This window comes from Tamandua tetradactyla, chromosome 23, assembly GCF_023851605.1.
Source record: "Tamandua tetradactyla isolate mTamTet1 chromosome 23, mTamTet1.pri, whole genome shotgun sequence".
NCBI lineage: Eukaryota > Metazoa > Chordata > Mammalia > Pilosa > Myrmecophagidae > Tamandua > Tamandua tetradactyla.
In genome coordinates, this window is record NC_135349.1 from 1,609,337 (window position 1) to 1,628,702 (window position 19,366).

General features: G+C 43.5%; 1 protein-coding gene and 1 pseudogene across 4 annotated transcripts in view; one reads left to right on the forward strand and one right to left on the reverse strand.

The window, feature by feature from the left end:
* LOC143666875 (mitotic spindle assembly checkpoint protein MAD1-like) overlaps positions 1-19,366 on the reverse strand; it is a 90,090-nt gene that overhangs the window by 34,292 nt on the left and 36,432 nt on the right. Inside the window, exon 10 of one of the 4 annotated variants that reach the window (XM_077140435.1) lies at positions 14,151-14,191. The exons of 2 other annotated variants lie outside the window; for them this stretch is intronic. In XM_077140435.1, coding sequence (XP_076996550.1) covers positions 14,170-14,191 — 22 coding nt within the window. In that variant the 3' untranslated portion in view covers positions 14,151-14,169. Of the gene's footprint in view, positions 1-1,309; positions 1,906-14,150; positions 14,192-19,366 lie in introns of those variants that run through there. One more of the 4 variants, XM_077140434.1, reaches the window with a different exon arrangement.
* On the forward strand, positions 12,545-13,966 carry LOC143666878 (polyadenylate-binding protein-interacting protein 1 pseudogene; annotated as a pseudogene).

Below are 19,366 nucleotides of genomic sequence, written 5' to 3' on the forward strand. Positions count from 1 at the left end.
AAAGGGATCCCGTTTCGGCCCTGCAGCCAAAGGTCAGCCTCGTTCCTCCTCACACAGGTGAGCAAGTGGTCGGAAAGCCATTCATGGGCCCCCGGGGACTGGAAGTTGACAGCCTGCCCAGGGCTGGGGTTAGCGGGCAGGGACGTGAGAGGGACAACACAAAGCCCCTGCAGAACACAACGCCCTGCCTGCTGGCTGAGGATGAGAGCCACGAGGGAGGGGAACGGGTGCATGTCCACCCGGCAGCACAGCCGCTTCCCCACACACAGCCCCTCCTGCACACACGGACTGTGGCTCAATCACAAGGACGAGAGGGGAGAACACCCTCCACAGAGCACAACTCTCATGCACACGTGCACTCCCCTGGTCACCTTTCAGAGCCTGAGAAACGGAGCTGTGTGTGGACGCCCAGGCAGAGGGTCAGGGAGATGCTGATGCGCAGCTGCAAACAGGTGACAAGGAAAGACCATGTATTCACTCAGTCAGAAGCCCTCAGGGACCAGGGGCCCCACGCTCGGGCCTTGGCCAGTCCCGAGCCACAACAGAGCCCACTCTGCAGGAGAGCTGGTGGGCCAAGTGTCCAGGGCCTCAGAGAAAGGCAGTAGGACAGCTGGCTCTATTTATGTACCCAATACACACATACAATGCATGTCTAGGTACAAAGAAAATCGTAAAATGTATTTACATCCATTTACAGAAAAAAATATGGGAAGACCCATCCCAAACAGATACCTCTGGGTCAGGACTGAGCAGTGATGTGACCTTAGTGAGCTTCAGGGGCATCATGTGAACCTCTTCCAACGAGGATTTATATAGTACATGTATATGTATAAAGAGCAACAAAGAAAGATCAACCCGAGGAAAATTGCACCCAGCACGTGCAGCCTGTGAAATGCTGGTAGGTGCCCGCCGAGACCGCCGAGGGCAGCAGGAGGCCCGCTCACGCCCAGAGGGAACACGGTGCCGGGGTGGGAGGAGGGGCCGTGGAAAGCTCTGGAATTTGGGCATCAGGACGCAAGAGCAGCAGACGGTTGTCAAGAGTTTCAAATGAGAACGGTGGGAAGGGTCTTGGCAAATCTCTCAGAGCTGTTGGGTTTGAAGCCCAGCTGCAGGTTTGAGGCTGTCCCCACAGGCCACTTCAAAGACCCCAGGCCCACACCCCTCGCAGGTTAGAAGAGCCTGGATTTTCCAGAAGCCCCCGCCCTGCCAGGTGGTCCAGCTCCTCAGGTGCTCACCTGGGGACTGCGCATGCCTGCACCCGGGACCACGGAGCCTGCAGCTAACAGAGTGCCCCTCGGCCGCATCCCTGCCGCGCTCAGAAGTGGAAGGCCTCGAGGGCCTCAGGGTACCGTACCCCAGGGATGACAGGAAAGCAAGTTTCAACCGCAGCCCATGCTGTGACAGCTGCTGCTGAAAACCCTGGTTTCAGCCGAGAAGCCTTTTAACTCTGACTGGTAGGTTTTAAAGGGGCGGGGGGGAAGCTTTTTGGTTCCATCTGCAGCTGAATTTTGACTCCAAGTCAGCTGCAGGCAGTATGGAAAAGGGCTTGTGGGGAGTCAAACCCCAGATTTATTTTTGAGGCTGAAGTTCCATCCCCAGCAGCAGCTATTCTGAGCTTCCTGAAAGCAGATGCCAGGGCTGATGCTGGAGCCCAAAGAGCCAGTTCCAAAGAGTCTGAAAAACATGAGGCCCAGGGGACTTCAATCTTCAAATGAATGAAACAGAAACACCCAGAAGACTCATCAGCCAACAGGAAACCTCGAGCTCTCTTCCAGGATACTATTTTCTCCAAGTAGCAGAGGCCCTGGGGCCTAGACCACAGCCCGCAGCCTGAGGGTGACACTCCGCCGCAGAGCTCCACAGAAGGGGGGTCCGGCCCGGGGGAGCTGGTGCCTTCTGCAGGGGCTGTTCGGAACAAAGGGGGCAAGGCACTCAGAAACCGGAAAAGAAAGCAACAGACAGCAAAGCTTGGTGATGCATTCAGAACTGCAAAGTGCCGCGTGCCCCAGGCTGCCCCTGAGGCCTGGCAGTTACGGGAGGGTGCGCGTGACTAAGGATGGACTTGGGACTCACCAGGTATGGGAGTAATTAGTCCATGCTGCAGCCGCCCAGACCTAGGCCAGGCTCTGATGTGGAGCCTTCCAGAAGGCCGCTGCACCACGTGGCCTGGAGTTGGACTTGCTGCAGAAAGGAAGCCCTGGGAGGGCCCTGGGACCACAGGACACAACCTCCAGGGGACCAGACAAGACCGTCCATTCCATCTTACCACCTGAAGTGAACCCACCTTGACGCCAGGGCCAGGCCGCCTCTGCCAGGCACTACCACGGAGAGGAGTGGGCCTCAACAACCCAGCAAACCCTGGCCACGGGCCCTCTACACCACCAGGGAAACCCAGGCTTTCTCCTCCCGCACTGCCTGCCTGACGGGAGCACAGAAGGGCACCCAGGCCTGTGCTTCTCAGATGCGCTGCCGAGAAACACATTCACACTTACGACGGGCTTCCACTAGTTACCACGCGGGAAATGCCTCCAAAGGGCAGCCTCTTTCCACCCCCTGGGACCCTGCCTTGTTTCCCTGACCCCCTTTATGCAAACTACTCCGACAAAGCTGCCTAGACTCAGTCTCCACATGCGTTTCCTTCCTTTGGAAATCCTCCCTCAGGTCAGCTGCTGACCTCTCCACAGAGACACTTGTCAAGCTCACCCTGGACATCCACACTGCCACCTCCAGCCAGCAAGTCCCAGCCTTCCTGCTGGACGCTCTGCAGCCTCTGGCATAAACGACTGTTCCCTCCTCCTTCTAAGACTCTGCTCGCTTATCTTCCTGGACACCCTGTCTCTTCACAATCCCCCTCGCTTCCCAGAAAGGCCTCTTGGCACTGGACAGTGCCAGGTCCCCATGCTCCAGACCACCACCTCTTCCTTTGCTACCCACGTTCTCTCCCCCAGGTCCCCACGCCCCAGACCACCACCTCGTCCTTCTCCACCCACGTTCTCTCCCCCAGGTCCCCACGCCCCAGACCACCACCTCGTCCTTCTCCACCCACGTTCTCTCCCCCAGGTCCCCACGCCCCAGACCACCACCTCGTCCTTCTCCACCCACGTTCTCTCCCCCAGGTCCCCACGCCCCAGACCACCACCTCGTCCTTCTCCACCCACGTTCTCTCCCCCAGGTCCCCACGCCCCAGACCACCACCTCGTCCTTCTCCACCCACGTTCTCTCCCCCAGCCGGATTCAGAGCCATGAGGTCAGACGGCCTTAAACTCACACCAACCACGCTTCAGACTCTGAATCCAGATTCTTCTTACCTGCCTGCTCAACATCTCCTCTTAGGTCTCCAAGAAGCATCTGTAACTCAACGTGCCCAAAACTAAATCCCTCATCCTTCTCCAAAACCTGTGCTTCCCAAATCTTCTCCACTGCAGGAAATAGAAGCTCGTTTGTTCCCTCCAATTGCCTAGGCCCAAAACTTTAATCCTTAAACCTTTCTTCACACCTGACTTCTAATCGATTGGCAAATCCTGCCAGATCTGCCCTTAAAATAAATGCAAATGCAGTGGGCCTCTGCCACCGCCTGCCACCCAGATTTCCCCCTCCATGCACCCACTTCCCTCCCAACCAAGGGAAGCCACTACCACAGCCTGGGGACGAGCAAGCCTCTGCCGCCTCCTACTGTCCTCTGAAACCCGACTGCAGCCAGCCCCCTGCCCAGGGGCTGCACACCTGCACACCACCACCTCGAACCCTCTTCCCCCGGATCTCTGTGTGCTCACACCCTCATCCTCTCAGGTCTCAGCTCCGCAGACACCCAGCTCTCGGCGAGGCGTGCCCTGACCGCTCTACCTAAGGCTGTAATCCATGTCCTCCCCAGCCCCTCAGCCCCCACACCCTGCATGAAACTGCACCATCTCCCCAGCCAGCAGGTAAGCTCTGTAAAGGCAAGAGAGGATTTTCATTTTGTATGGGGTTTTTCACTGGCTGGGAACCTAGAACAGTGCCTGGCACAACAGTGGGCTTTCAGTAAATATTTCTAGACTGAACAAAAATAATCTTAGCACCTTTTCAGAACAATAGCCACCGAACTAAATTCTACCAAAATCTGAACTCAGAACACTAGATTAAAAGTTTAGTAGTAGTGGTTAAATAAATTATGGTATACCCATTCAATGGAATCCTATACAACAGTTTAAAATAAAGAGAAATGGGGGTAAATGTTTTTCATATATTAATATGAAAAGATCTCCAAAATACAAGCACAAAATGAAAAAAAGTTAGGATACCATGCCATCATTTGCATAAAGAAAAGAGAGAAATATATATATACCTGTACTTCTACATGCATTTAAAAAACATACTGGTTTGCATGTGCATTTAAAAAGGAAAAACAAGAAAATAACAACATAGGTGTCTGGTTAGATAGGATAAGCTATGGATAAGAGACTTAACACCTCTTAAAATTTTTACATATTTGTACCAAAGAAATATGATACCTATTCAAAAAACATTTTTTAAGCTTAGAATTATAATCTTAACTACAGAATCAAGTGTTATATAATCAGGTATTACACAAAAATTTTGAAAAAAATTATCCCTATAATGACTAATGCATAAAAAATCTACCTATAACCATTTATAGTAAAATAATCACATATAATTCCCTACATGATGTATAAACTACATACAAGAATACAAATAATTTGCATGAGAAATGGAGCAAAAATATATTGGTAAACAGCTTCTTTTGTAAAATAATCAAGACTGATAATTGATCCCAAAAGTTGGTTAAAGTGAGGAAGCAAATGATATAGACATCAAACATTTTAACTCAAAACATTAAAAATATGTAATTATTCCCCAAGCTGTCAACTATTTCCTCCGAGCATAGATCTAGTTCCTGGAGTTCCATCTTGCATATTCTGCATAAACCCCATCCACAACCCACAATCCAGGATTCAAGTTTTGTTTCTTTAAAGCAGACTCTGCAATTCTTCTGGATTTTACAGCAGTTTTTCCTAATATTTTACAACCAATTTGCTTTATTCTACAGCAATTTTTTAGCAATTTGCCTTTGAGACTTTCAAAAGCATTCAACTTTCACAGAAACACTGCTTTCTTGACACATTAATTCTTCATCAGCTTCCATGCTATTTAATTAAATTATGTAATTATCACAGCATGAGCAAACGGCCGAAGGAGGAACACTTGGGGTGGACCAACCCTCCCCCCCACCCCAAGCAGGGCATGCCCACTCATGGAGGGCTGGGGGTGGCATGGAACACGGAATCTGGGTTTCAGGTGGAGGTGTGGGTGGGTAATGGGCTAGAATTGGGGCGAGTCATGCATTTTCAAAGAAACACTTCTTTGACTTATCTTAAGAGACGGTGGAACAATGTTTGTTTTATGATATTCTTTAAACTATACACATTCATTAAACACACTCTTTTCTACATATAACACGTTCCAATTTTAAAAATATTAATAACCTCTCATCATGCGCACTCAATGTGCAGCAAGAATCCATGAGAATATTTCAGAGAAAGGACATGGAGCACGAGGCAACCCAGTGTGGCACCACTGAACTGCCTTCACAAGCGTGGCTACCAAGAACTCTCCATAAGAACCCAACTAAAGCATCGCTTCGGCCCACAGACAGGAATTACAGAAAAGAGAAAAGGCACCAGACAGCGGATGCAGGTAAGGAGTGTTGGCATCTTAGATTCTGAAGTCACACAAATCCTAACTCCATCCACTCCCAGCCACATGACTTCTGACAGATCATTAAGCTCTGCAAACCTCCATTTCCTCCCAGAGACAATGGGGAGAGGGGTTGTGCCCACCCCATGGGCTGCCATGAGGATACTGTACAGGATTTAGCACAATGCCTGGCAAAAAACCAGTGGTCAATAAATGGAAGATACTATTGAAATTATTATTATTATGAATTCCAGGCACTATTACAGAACATATTGCTCAAAGGATATATGTGTCCAATTAGAAAGCAATGTGGCAACTGTTTGTTACCAGCATGAATTCACTGAGAACAAGATTCACGCAAGCTAGTATTTCCACCTTTCATCAGTTACATGGGCAATGCAGTGCAACATTAATAATTACTATAGTGCTAGTATTAGGTATTTACCTACCCACTGTAAAAAAAAAAAAAGTGCTAACTAGTGGAAAAAGAGGAAGGAACAAGAGAAGACTGTACATATGCTTTGGAGTCAGCAGGTTTAAGTTCAAACCCCAGGCTCAGCTTTGGCCATGTGGTCTTGAGGAAAATAACATCTAACGTGCAGAACCCCCACATTCAGGACCTCTGGCAAACACTGAGAACTACTCACTGGACCTTCAACAGGTCCTAGCTCACTGGGCCTTCATCAGGATGAAGTTCAAGAGACCTTTTCCTGAGTACTCTTGTCACTCTTAAGGTTAATGAAGATCTCCAGGACACTGCCCAACACAGTGACCCTCTCCAAACACCTTTTTAACATACAGGCATGTACAGGTGGCCTGCCTGTCTATTTTAAGATAACACAACATGAAGAGAGCAAATTTACTAGGGACAGAATTAATGTCTGCAGCCCCTCTAACAAGTGAAAAGATGGGTGAATTACAGGGAAAATGTAAATTCAGTCAAGTAGTGGGTCAGTGATGGTATGTGTCTACAGAATCTCTATTTCTCTGTCAAAGAGGGAGCGCTTACAGTTTAATTGAACACCATTAGTACATGGAACCTTGAAAAGGACACAAGATTTTGTTGGCTTCTCCAGGTTAATGTGATGCCCCAATAAGTCCCAGAGTGATTTGGACAGTGAATAAAGAAGTATTTGCAAAGTCCCCTCGGGGGAATGGTGAAAAAGGAGGTAAATTCAACAAGCCCATGTGGAATATTCCTGATATTCTCACAAGCAACGGGGACAACCAAAGCAATAGGCCAAGCTCTCAATTTTGGAGTTTCTTCATATGAAACTTATCTCTGCAAAGGACAGGCTAAGCCTACTTAAAATAAGGCCTAAGAGTCACCCCCAGAGAACCTCTTTTGATGCTCAGATGTGGACTCTCTCAGCCAACATGGCAAGCAAACTCACTGCCCTTCCCCTCTCTACGTGGGACATGACTTCCAGGGGTATAAACCTTCCTGGCGACGTGGGACAGAAATTCTAGAATGAGCTGGGACTCAACATCAAGGGACTGAGAAAAGCTTCTTGACTGGAAGGGGGAAGAGAGAAATGAGACAAAATAAAGTGTCTCAGCTGTATTTTGAAAAAAATAAGATTTCAAACAGAGTCGAGAGATTTCAAATAGAGTCTAGAAGTTATCATGGAGGTTATTCTTATGCATTGCATAGATATCTCCTTTTCAGTTTAAAGTGTATTAGCTAGAGGGAAGTGCCTGAAACTGTAGAGCTGTGTTCCAGCAGCCATGTTTCTTGAAGATGATTCTATAATGATGTAGCTTTCGCAATGTGACTGTGTGATTATGAAAACTTTGTGTCTGATGCTTTTATCTGCAGTATGGACAGATGAGTAAAGCATGTGGATTAAAAATAAATAAATAACAGGGGGGGTAAATGTTAAAATTAAAAAAATACTTGTTGGGTAGATGGAAATACAAGTGGTCAATGGAGAGAAGGGTAAGGGAAAGGGTATATATGAGTTTTTTCCTTTTTTCTTTTCCTGCAGTGATGCAAATGTTCTAAAAAATGATCATGGTGATGCACATGCAACTATGTGATGATATCATGAGCCACTGATTGTACACCATGTATGGAATATTTTAAGAATGCAAGTGCAGAAGGGGGGCCAAGATGGTGGCTTAGTGAGGTGTGGGGTTTAGTTCGTCCTCCAGAGCAGCTAATAAATAGCCAGGAACAGTACAGAACAACTGCTGGGGCCAGATCAGTGACCGGACACACAGCATACCCAAGTCTGGACCAGCTGGACTGGCTGCGAGCCCCCCAGAACCGTGAGTACCCCAAGGTACTATGGTCGGCGTCCCTCTCCACAGGCTGCTTCCCAGAGGGGAAAGGAAAGAGACTTTACTAACAACAAGGGGTTGAGCACAACCAAGCTCCAACTGAGGAATTAATTAACAAATTCTGACTACTCAAAATAGGCCCCCAGCTCAGCTGAACCTCGAGTCAAAGTGAAGGTGGATGGTTTTTGCCCAGGCGCACAGGTGGCAGGGCTGCTGAAAAAAGGAAAAAAAAAAACAGGATTTTTTAGATTTGAATAGGTCTGGGTCCCGAAGCAAAGGAGAGGGAGCATAGGACCTGGAGATACACAGAGCAACGTACCAACTTAAGCTCTTGATTGGCAAACCCAAGGAACAGGGGTCCTGCTCTGAAAAGGACTTTTCTCTTTCGTTTTTGTGGCTGTTTCTATGGCTTGACTGCTCTTTGAATATAACTGCCAGTCTTCTCGGGCTGCAAATGCCCCAGGCATAGGCAGAAATAAGCGTTTTTGAGTGTCTGTCTGGAGCCTGTGCCTTCCCCAGGAGAGGAGTGGGGCCCAGCTCAGGTGGATTCCCTCCCTCAAGGAGTTCAGACCCCAGGGTCTGGAAAAGTGAAACGATTAAAGCCGGCCTACAACCTCTCCTCTATTTCAACCACACCCCAGCAGGGAGAGTCTGCTGAAGTTACAGGTACCATATCACCTCATACTGGTGGGAACCACAGGCAGACAAGTACCAGGGACTGGGCAGGATAGGAAACATGAAGAGCCAGGAGGCTTCACTGGAAAGCTTTTAATCTGCTGGGTCTCACCCTCAGGGAAAATTGAACCAGGTGACTCCTTCTGAGAGGAGGCCAGTTTGGTCTGGGAAAATCTGGCTGGAGTCTTTAATACCTAAGTAGACCCTCGGAAAGGAGGGAAAAAAGGCATCATACAGGCAGGGCAAGAAACAAGAAAACAAGAACTGAAAAATCCTGATCTGTTAAACAAAACCTAAGCTAGAGGTCCAGAAAAAGTTGAACTGAAGGTCAAAGAACAGATAGACAGCAAAGTCATCCAGCAAGAAAATCCTAGGTAAAAAAAGCCAAAACAATCGCCGGAATAAATTAATTAAGGTAATTAACTGCCTAGACACCAGCAAAAAACAACTAATCATACTAGGAAAACTGAAGACACGGCCCAAAGGAAAAAAACAAAAATTCAAATGACATACAGGAATTGAAACAATTAATTCAAAATGTTCAGAGAGACATGGAAAACCTCATCAAAAACCAAATCACTAAGTTGAGGAGGATATAAAGAAGGCAAGGGAGAACAAAAAGAAGAAACTGAAAGGTTGAAACACAAATCACAGAACTTATGGGAATGAAAGGCACAGTAGGAGAGATGAAAAAACAATGGAAACCTACAATGTCAGATTCCAAGGGGCAGAAGATAGATAGGATTAGTGACCTAGAGGACGGGACATCTGAAATCCTAAAAGCAAAAGAAACTATAGGGAAAAGAATGGAAAAATATGAGCAAGGATTCAGGGAACTGAACGACAACATGAAGCGCACAAATACACGTGTTGTGGGTGTCCCAGAAGGAGAAGAGAAGGGATAAGTAGGAGAAAAACTAATGGAAAAAAATCACTGAAAATTTCCCAACTCTTATGAAAGACTTAAAATTACAGATCCAAGAAGTGCAACATGCCCCAAACACAACAGATCCAAATAGACATATCCAAGACACTTACTAATCAGAATGTCAGATGTCAAAGAGAAAAAGAATTTTGAAAGCAGCAAGAGAAAAGCAATTCATCACATACAACGGAAACCCAATAAGACTATGTGTAGATTTCTCAGCAGAAACCATGCAGGCAAGAAGACAGTGGGATGACATATTTAAATTACTAAAAGAGAACAATTGCCAACCAAGCATTCTATACCAAGCAAAACTGTCCTTCAAAATGAGGGGAAATTAAAACATTTTCAGACAAAAAAGTCACTGAGAGAATTTGTGACCAAGAGACCGGCTCTGCAAGAAATACTAAAGGAAACACTAGAAACAGATACAAAAAAGACAGGAGGAAGAGGTGTGGAGAAGACTGTAGAAAGGAAGACTATTAGTAAAGGTAAAAAGAAGAAAAATTAGATATGACATACAAAATTCAAAAGACAAAATGGTGGAAGAAAGTACTGCCCATACAGTAATAACACTAAATGTTAATGGATTAAATTCCCCAAATCAAAAGACACATACGTGAAGAATGGATTAAAAACCAGGACCATCTATATGCTGGCTATAGGAGATACATCTTAGACCCAAGGATAAACAATGAAGAGAGAAATAGATACATCTGCCATAATAGTTGGAGATTTCAATTCGCCACTCTCATCAATGGACAGAACATCTGGACAGAGGATCAATAAAGAAACAGAGAACTTGAATAATACAATAAATGAGCTAGACATTAACAGACATTTATAGAGTATTACACCCCACAACAGCAGGATATCCCTTTTTCTCAAGTGCTCATGAAGCATTCTCAAGGACAGAACATATGCTAGGTCACAAAGCAAGTCTCAATAAATTTTAAAAGATTGAAATCATACAAAATATTTCCTCAGATCATAAGAGAATGAAGTTGAAATCAATAATAAGTGGAGTGCCAGAAAATTCACAAATAAGTGAAGGCTCAACAACAAACTCTTAAACAACCAATAAGAGAAATCAGTAAATATCTCAAGGCAAATGAAAATGAGAACACGACATATCAAATTTTATGGGATGCAGTAAAGGTAGTGCTCAGAGGGGAATTTATTGCCCTAAATGCTTATATCATAAGAGAAGAAAGGGCAAAAATCGAGGAATTAACTGACCACTTGGAAGAACTAGAGAAAGAACAGCAAACTAACCCCCAAAGCAAGCAAAAAGAAAGAAATAATGAAGATTAGAGCAGAAATAAATGAAACTGAAACATGAAAACAATCGAGAAAATCAACAAAACCAGAAGTTGGTTCTATGAGAAAATCAATAAGATTGATGGACCCTTAGCGAGGTTTGCAAAAAGAAGAGAAAGGATGCAAATAAATAAAATTAGAAATGGAAGAGGAGACACAACCACTGACCCTGCAGAAATAAAGGAGGTAATGAGAGGATATTATGAACAACTTTATGCTAATAAACTACGCAATGTAGATGATATATACAAGTTTCTAGAAAGACATGAATAACCAACATTGACTCAAGAAGAAATAGATGACCTCAACAAACCAATCACAAGTAAAGAAATTGAATCAGTCATTAAGAAGCTCCCCAAAAAGAAAAGTCCAGGAACAGATGGCTTCACGTGAATTCTACCAAAAAATCAAGAAAGAATTAGTACCAATCCTGCTCAGACTCTACAAAAAAATTGAAGAATAGGGAAAGCTACTTAACTCATTCTACAAAGCCAACATCACCCTCATACCAAAGCTAGACAAAGATATTACAAAAAAAGAAAATTACAGACCAATCTGTCTTATGAACACTGATGCAAAAACCCTCAACAAAATTCTAGCAAATCAAATTCAGCAGCGCAATAAAAGAATTATACACGATCACCAAGTAGGATTCATCCCAGGTATGCAAGGATGGTTCAACATAAGAAAATCAATTAATGTAACACACCATATCAACAAATCAAAGCAGAAAAACCACATGATCATCTCGATTGATGCAGAAAAGACATTTTACAGAATTCAACATCCTCTCCTGTTGAAAACACTTCAAAGGAAAGGAACAGAACGGAACTTCCTCAACATGATAAAGGGAATTTATGAAAAACCCACAGCTAACATCACCCTCAATGGGGAAAAACTGAAAGTTTTCCCCCTAGCATCAGGAACAAGACAAGGATGTCCGGTATCACCACTGTTATTCAACATTATGTTGGAAATTCTAGCCAGAGCAATTAGACAAGGAAAAGAAATACAAGGCATCAAAATTGGAAAGGAAGAAGTAAAACTCTCATTGTCTGCAGATGATATGATACTATATGTCGAAAACCCCAAAAAATCCACAGCAAAACTACTAGAGCTAATAAATGAGTACAGCAAAGTGGCAGGTCACAAGATCAACACTCAAAAGTCTTTAGTGTTTCTATACACTAGTAATGAATGATCTGAGGGGGAAATCATGAAAAAAATTCCATTTACAGTTGCAACAACAGAATAAAATATTTAGGAATAAATTTAACTAAAGAGACAAAAGAGCTATACAAAGAAAACTACAAGAAATTGCTAAAAGAAACAGCAGAGGACCTAAATAAATGGAAGGGCATACCGTGTTCATGGATTGGAAGACTAAACATAGTTAAGATGTCAATTCTACCTAAATTGATTTACAGATTCAATACAATACCAATTAAAATCCCCAAAACTTACTTTTCAGAAACAGAAAAACCAGTAACCAAATTCATCTGGAAGGGCAGGGTGCACCAAATAGCTAAAAAGTATCCTGAGAAAGAAAAATGAAGTCGGAGGTCTCACACTACCTGACTTTAAGACATATTACAAAGCTACAATGGTCAAAACAGCATGGTACTGATCAACCGTCAGTCTCGCACTTCTCTCCAGAGAACCATCGAGCAGCTTGGGCCTCGCAGGGAACAAACGAGGTCCTTGAGAGCTCTGCCTAGTTCACAGGATAAAATCCCACAGCAGAACTCGAATTCAGCAATGGCTAAACCCCAGGTGGTTGTAGCTCCTGTATTAATATCTAAGCTGTCTGTGAACGCTCCTGAATTTTACCCATCAGGTTATTCTTCTAATTATACAGAATTTTATGAGGATGGTTGTGAGGATTATCCCACTCTATCAGAATATGTTCAGGACTTTTTGAATCATCTTACAGAGCAACCTGGCAGTTTTGAAACTGATATCAAACAGCTTGCAGAGACCCTGAATGGCTGGGTTACAACAGATGATGCTTTGCAAGAACTTGTGGAACTCATATATCAACAGGCCACATCTATCCCAAATTTCTCTTACATGGGAGCTCGCCTGTGTAATTACCTGTTTCATCATCTGACAATTAGCCCACAGAGGGGCAACTTTCGCCAATTGCTACTTCAAAGATGTCGGATTGAATATGAAGTTAAAGACCAAGCTGCAAAAGGGGATGAAACGACTCGAAAACGATTTCATGCGTTTGTCCTCTTTCTAGGAGAACTTTATCTTAACCTGGAGATCAAGGGAACAAATGGACAGGTTACAAGAGCAGATATTCTTCAGGTTGGTCTTCAGGAGTTGCTAAATGCCCTCTTTTCTAATCCTGTGGATGATAACTTAATTTGTGCGGTAAAATTATTGAAGTTGACAGGGTCAGTTTTGGAAGATGCCTGGAAGGAAAAAGGAAAGACTGATATGGAAGAAATTATTCAGAGAATTGAAAATGTTGTCCTAGATGCAAATTGCAGCAGAGATGTAAAACAGATGCTCTTGAAACTTGTAGAACTGCGATCAAGTAACTGGGGTAGAGTCCACGCAACCTCAACATACAGAGAAGCGACCCCTGAAAATGATCCAAACTATTTTATGAATGAACCAACATTTTATACATCTGATGGTGTTCCTTTCAACTGCAGCTGATCCAGATTACCAAGAGAAATATCAAGAGTTACTTGAAAGAGAAGACTTTTTTCCAGATTATGAAGAAAATGGAACAGATTTATCAGGGGCTGGTGATCCATACTTGGATGATATTGATGATGAGATGGACCCAGAGATAGAAGAAGCTTATGAAAAGTTTTGTCTAGAATCAGAGCATAAGCAAAAGCAGTAAAGTTAAATTTCAGCACATCAGTTTTATAAAGCAGTCTAGGTATGGTAGTTTAGCAGAACATGGGAAAGGAAGAAAATGTTTCACACTTATACCAAATTAAGGATCTTGACTTAATGTTACTAATGTATGCAACTTTAATTTTATTTAACACTATCTGCCAAAATAAACTTTATTCCCTATAACTTAAAATGTGTAGATATATATAATAGTTTATTATGTACAGTTAATTCCAATGTTTTGACTGCAATAAAATCGATTTTAAATAAAAAAACAGCATGGTACTTGCATAAAGATAGATATACTGACCAATGGAATCAAATAGAGTGTTCAGGTATAGACCCTCTCATCTATGGACAACTGATCTTTGAAAAAGCAGCCAAGCCAACTCACCTGGGGCAGAACAGTCTCTTCAATAAATGGTCCCTGGAGAACTGGATATCCACATGTAAAAGAATGAAAGAGGATCCGTATCTCACACTCTATACAAAAATGTACTCAAAATGAATCAAAGACCTAAGCATTAGATCTAAGACCATAAAATTGTTAGAAGAAAATGTAGGGAAATATCTTATAAATTTATAATAGGAGGTGGTTTCCTAGACCTTATACCCAAAGCAAGAGCACTGAAGAAAGAAAGAAAGAAATGGGAACTCCTCAAAATTAAACACTTTTGTGCATCAAAGAACGTCATCAAAAAAGTGAAAAGGCAGCCTACACAATGGGAGACAAAATTTGGAAATGATATATTAGATAAAGGTCTAGTATTCAGAATATACAAAGAGATTGTTCAACTCAACAACAAAAAGACAGACAATCCAATTACAAAACGGGCAAAAGATTTGAACAGATACTTCACAGAAGAGGAAATACAATGGCCAAAAGGCTCGTGAAAATATGTTCAACTTCTCTGGCTATTAGGGAAATGCAAATCAAAATCACAATGAGGTATCATCTCATATCCACCAGAATGGCCATTATCAATAAAACAGAAAACAACAAGTGCTGGAGAGGATGCGGAGAAAGAGGCACATTTATCCACTGTTGGTAGAAATGTCAAATGATACAACCACTGAGGAAGGCAGTTTGGCGGTTCCTCAGGAAGCTAAGTATAGAATTGCCATATGACCCAGCAAACCATTGCTAGGTATCTACGCAGAGGACATGAGGGCAAAGACACAAATGGACATTTGCACACCAATGTTTACAGAAGCATTATTTACAACTGCCAAGAGATGGAAACAGCCCAAATGTGCATCAACAGACGAGTGGCTAAACAAGCTGTGGCATACACATACGATGGTATATTATGTAGCTATAAGACAGAATAAAGTGATGAAGTATGTAACAACATGGATGGACCTTAAGGACATTATGCTGAGTGAGATAAGCAAGAAACAAAAGGACAAATACTGTATGGTCTCACTGATATGAACTAACATTAATGAATGAACTTGGATAATTTCAGTTAAGAACAGAGACCATCAGGAGATAGAAATAGGGTAGAGATTAGGTAATTGGAACTGAAGGGATACAGATTGTGCAACGGGACTGACTGTAAGAATTCACAAATGGATAGCACAATACTACCTAACTGTAATACAATAATGTTAGAACACTGAATGAAGCTGAATGTGAGAATGATAGAGGGAGGAGGCCTGGGGGCACAAATGAAATCAGAAGGAAAGAAGTACGTTAAAGATGATCTAGGAATGCCTAAAGGGTATAATGATGGTGATTAAATGAATAAATTTTAAAATGTTTTGCATGAGGAAGAACAAAGGAATGTCAATATTGTAGGGTGTTGAAAATAGATGGTAATTCATATTTTAAAACTTTAACTTATGTGTGAGACTAAAGCAAAAAATGTTTATTTGGTACAAAATTTATATTTTGACTAGTGCATTTCCTAACATAACTTAGATGGACAGCTTAACTGAACACCATAAGTACATGGAATCTTGAGTAGGGCATGAGATTTTGTAGGTTCGTCCAGAGTGATGCCTCAGTAAATCCTCAGAAGGATTTGAACAGTGAATAAAAAAGTATTTGCAAAGTCCCCATGGAGTAATGGTGAGAAAAGGGGAAAATTAAACTTCCCCAAGTGGAGAATTCTTGATATTCCCACAAGCAGTGGGGATAACCAAAGCAACAGGCTGAGCCTCCAATCTTGGGGTTTGCTCACATGAAATTCAACCCTTCAAAGGATAGGCTAAGCCTATTTAAAATTAGGCCTAAGAGTCACCCCCAAGGGAACCCCTTTTGTTGCTCAGATGTGGCCTCTTTCCAGCTAACATCACAAGCAAACTCACTGCCCTCCCCCTCTCTACATGGGGCATGACTCCCAAGGGTGTGGACCTTCCTGGCAACGTGGGACAGAAATCCTAGAATAAGCTGGGATTCAGCACCAAGGGATTGAGAAAACCTTCTCAACCAAAAGGAGAAAGAGAGAAATGAGACAAAATAAAGTGTCAATGGCTGAGAGATTCCAAACAGAGTCGAGGGGTTATCCTGGAGGTTATTCTTACACCTTAAATAGATATCACCTTTTTAGTTAAGGCATAACAGAGAGGAAGGAAGGAACTGCCTGAAAATGTAGAGCTGTGTTCCAGCAGCCATGTTTCTTGAAGATGATTATATAAGGATATAGCTTTCGCAATGTGACTGTGTGATTGTGAAAACCCTGTGTCTGATGCTTCTTTTATCTACCTTATGGACAGATGAGTAAAACATACAGATTAAAAATAAATAAATAATAGAGGGAACAAATGTTAAAAAAAGAATATATGTGCTTGTACGTTCTTTTATCAATAAAAATTTTTTAAAAAGCACCCCCCCCAAAAAATCTCAGTTTTTCTATGATATTGCAATTAAAATTGTTCTTTTATCCATTTGAATAAATCCTTTTTCTTTCAGATTCTGTCCATCAAATAAACATATTACTGCAGTCATCTTCTTACATGGGTGTCCCCACTGACCCATCTCCCAGGATTCGTGCTTTAGACCACGTTCCCCTCAAATGTGCCCTGACAAAGGAAATAAGGCAAAGGTGATGGATGGGGCAGCTCTGTGAGGAGGTTACAAAGTTCGTGGCTCACTACTTGCTAGCTCCCTCTCCTAACCCTCCTTGCCACCTGCTCCGATAAAGCAAGCCGCCAAGGTTGATGCCACTTTAATCCAGAAGAAAGGTGGAGGGAGCTTATCAATCACCAATCCATATTTCAAGAGAAATAAATAGGAGGCACCCCAGGCTGCTGCAGTCAGCCCCCTCTTTCCCACCTGAACACGGCAGAGAAAGATGCACACGCTCCCAGAAACACCAACCACTGCCTAAAGCGCTGGGGAGCACACAAGGCAATGAAAGCTAGACAGACTCAGCCCTCTCAGGAACTGATTCTCCAAGGAAAAAGTTTTTTAAAAATTATCTTTCAGGAAGGGGAAGAGAAGGAAGGTTTCTCTCCACCGCCTCCTTCGTGTTCCTAACCCAACGTCATGCCCCAAGGAAATGACAGAAAAGGATGTCATTAATACATTTATTTCGACTTTCTTTTCAATGGTGCTGAAAGTGTATGCAAATCCATCCATAATGAGGTTTAAAAATTCCATTTCATAGGATAATCAGACTTCAAAAAACTCAATTTTAGTTTTAATCAGATTTTAACAAGGATATTAGGTCCATTTCGTTCAGAAGAGGGAAAAACTGTGAATTCAACGCAAAACACATTCAAGCTTAGCCCTGGGAGACAATTAAATAAAATTAATTTGGCAAGGGTTGTCAGTCAAAGGAAATACTCCAAACAGAGGGGTTCGTGTTTTTCATAGAAGCAAAAGCAAATCCTTACTGTACAAGCACACACAAAGTTTGCCTTGTACCCAGGAGGGAAAGGTGACCTCTTCACTGTGGCAGGAAGACCCAAATTCCCAACCCAGTTCCAGGGCCAGAGAGCCACAGACAACCTGTGGAGAGCTCACACCCTCTCCAGCAGTGAGCCAGGCCTGGAGGTACAGACAGAACCCCCCGGGGCCTGCACTGGCTCTTCCACTGGAGGCTGAACTCGAGCCGTGCTCACCCACCCAGCCAAGGGGGTTGTGCCCACTGCTCTCCAAGCCCAGCTTACAGGGCTGCTACCGCAGGTCAGGAAGCGCTCCCTTTCTGGGGACCTTCTACATCCTGTGACAAGGCAAGATCCTTGAGCTCCCAGGCCCCAGAGCCACTGCACCCCTCAGCACATGGTACTGGACACTTTGCTCACAGTCAGTATTCCCCACTGGGCTCTGGACTCGCCCACGGCAGAGGCCATGTTTATCTCATTCTCTGGTGCATCTCCAGCTCAGCATCTGACACACCGGGAATGGAAAAGACCTGACCAGACGCCCTACTCGTGGGACCTCTCAACCACCAGGATGAAGGCAAGTAGGAAAGAAGCATTTCTCAACCCCAGAAGCAAATTTATAAGGGTCTTATCCTCCAGAATTTTTAACTAAAGGATGACTTATCCTTCAGGTAACTCCAGGTCCCTCGACAATCTCCCACTGTATAAAGGCAAGGTGGGAGCCAGAGTCAGCATGGAAACCATGCCTTAGGTGCTAGCAATCCCACGTTACAGCCACTTCCAAAAGCAAGCTGTCAACACATTTCTCCCAAACTAGGAAAGAGGAAAGTAAGGAAGCACCCATGATCCTGTGTCAGCAAAAGGCTGCATGGAAACAGAAGTTGCAGGGAAGGGTGAGTTGCTTTTTTTAAATGGCCAGCCTGATACCCTAAATTAGGGCCAGCACATTATGTCCTTAAGGCCAAATGCAGCCCGCCGCCTGTCTTGTAAATAAAGTTTTATTGGAACACTGTCACACCACTCATTTATTTTCGTATCAAGATGACCAATGGTACCAGTTTGAGCCAATTGTCCTAGTTTTTGAAAGAGAAGTCCCAGGCTCCAGGGAACTCCTCAGTCCCAAACAAACCGAGAGAGCTGGTCACCACGTTCCTTGCTGCGAGAGGAGAGGTGAGGCTGCACCAGAACACCCACAGCCCACAAAGCCAAAAACACTATCCAACCCTTTACAGAAAAAGATTGACAGCTCCTGCTCTACATCCATCCTATCCCATTAAAGGTACCCAGGGCTTAGTTACGAAAACTGAAAAAGAGAACCTAACCCAGACAAGTGGATGAAACAAGAGAAGGACCATTTTCTATTATCTGAAGTTTCCGTTACCAAAGAACCAAACTCAGACAGCCTGCAGATAACCTAGCAGCGACCCCTACCGGACACCTCTGACACTGCAGCTGAGCTCTGGTAAACAGTAACAATGCCCAAACTAAGAGAAATGCTGGGGAGAGCCACAAGTAGCTCTTCTTAAACCAGTCTAGCAGAATACCAAACCTAATCTTACTGTAAGAGTTACTAACAAAATGAACTTTCATTTGAAAGAGGCTACTCTAAAACCAACAATGCTATACCTTGTCTATTCTAAAAGATGGGTGATACCTACGTTTTGTAATTACAATCCTAACGAAAGGCAAAGTAATTCTAAGACCTTACTGCAGCAAATGCTAGCAATATAGAGTAAGCAGAATCTATTAAAAACAAATAGGAAAAGAGAAAACTGT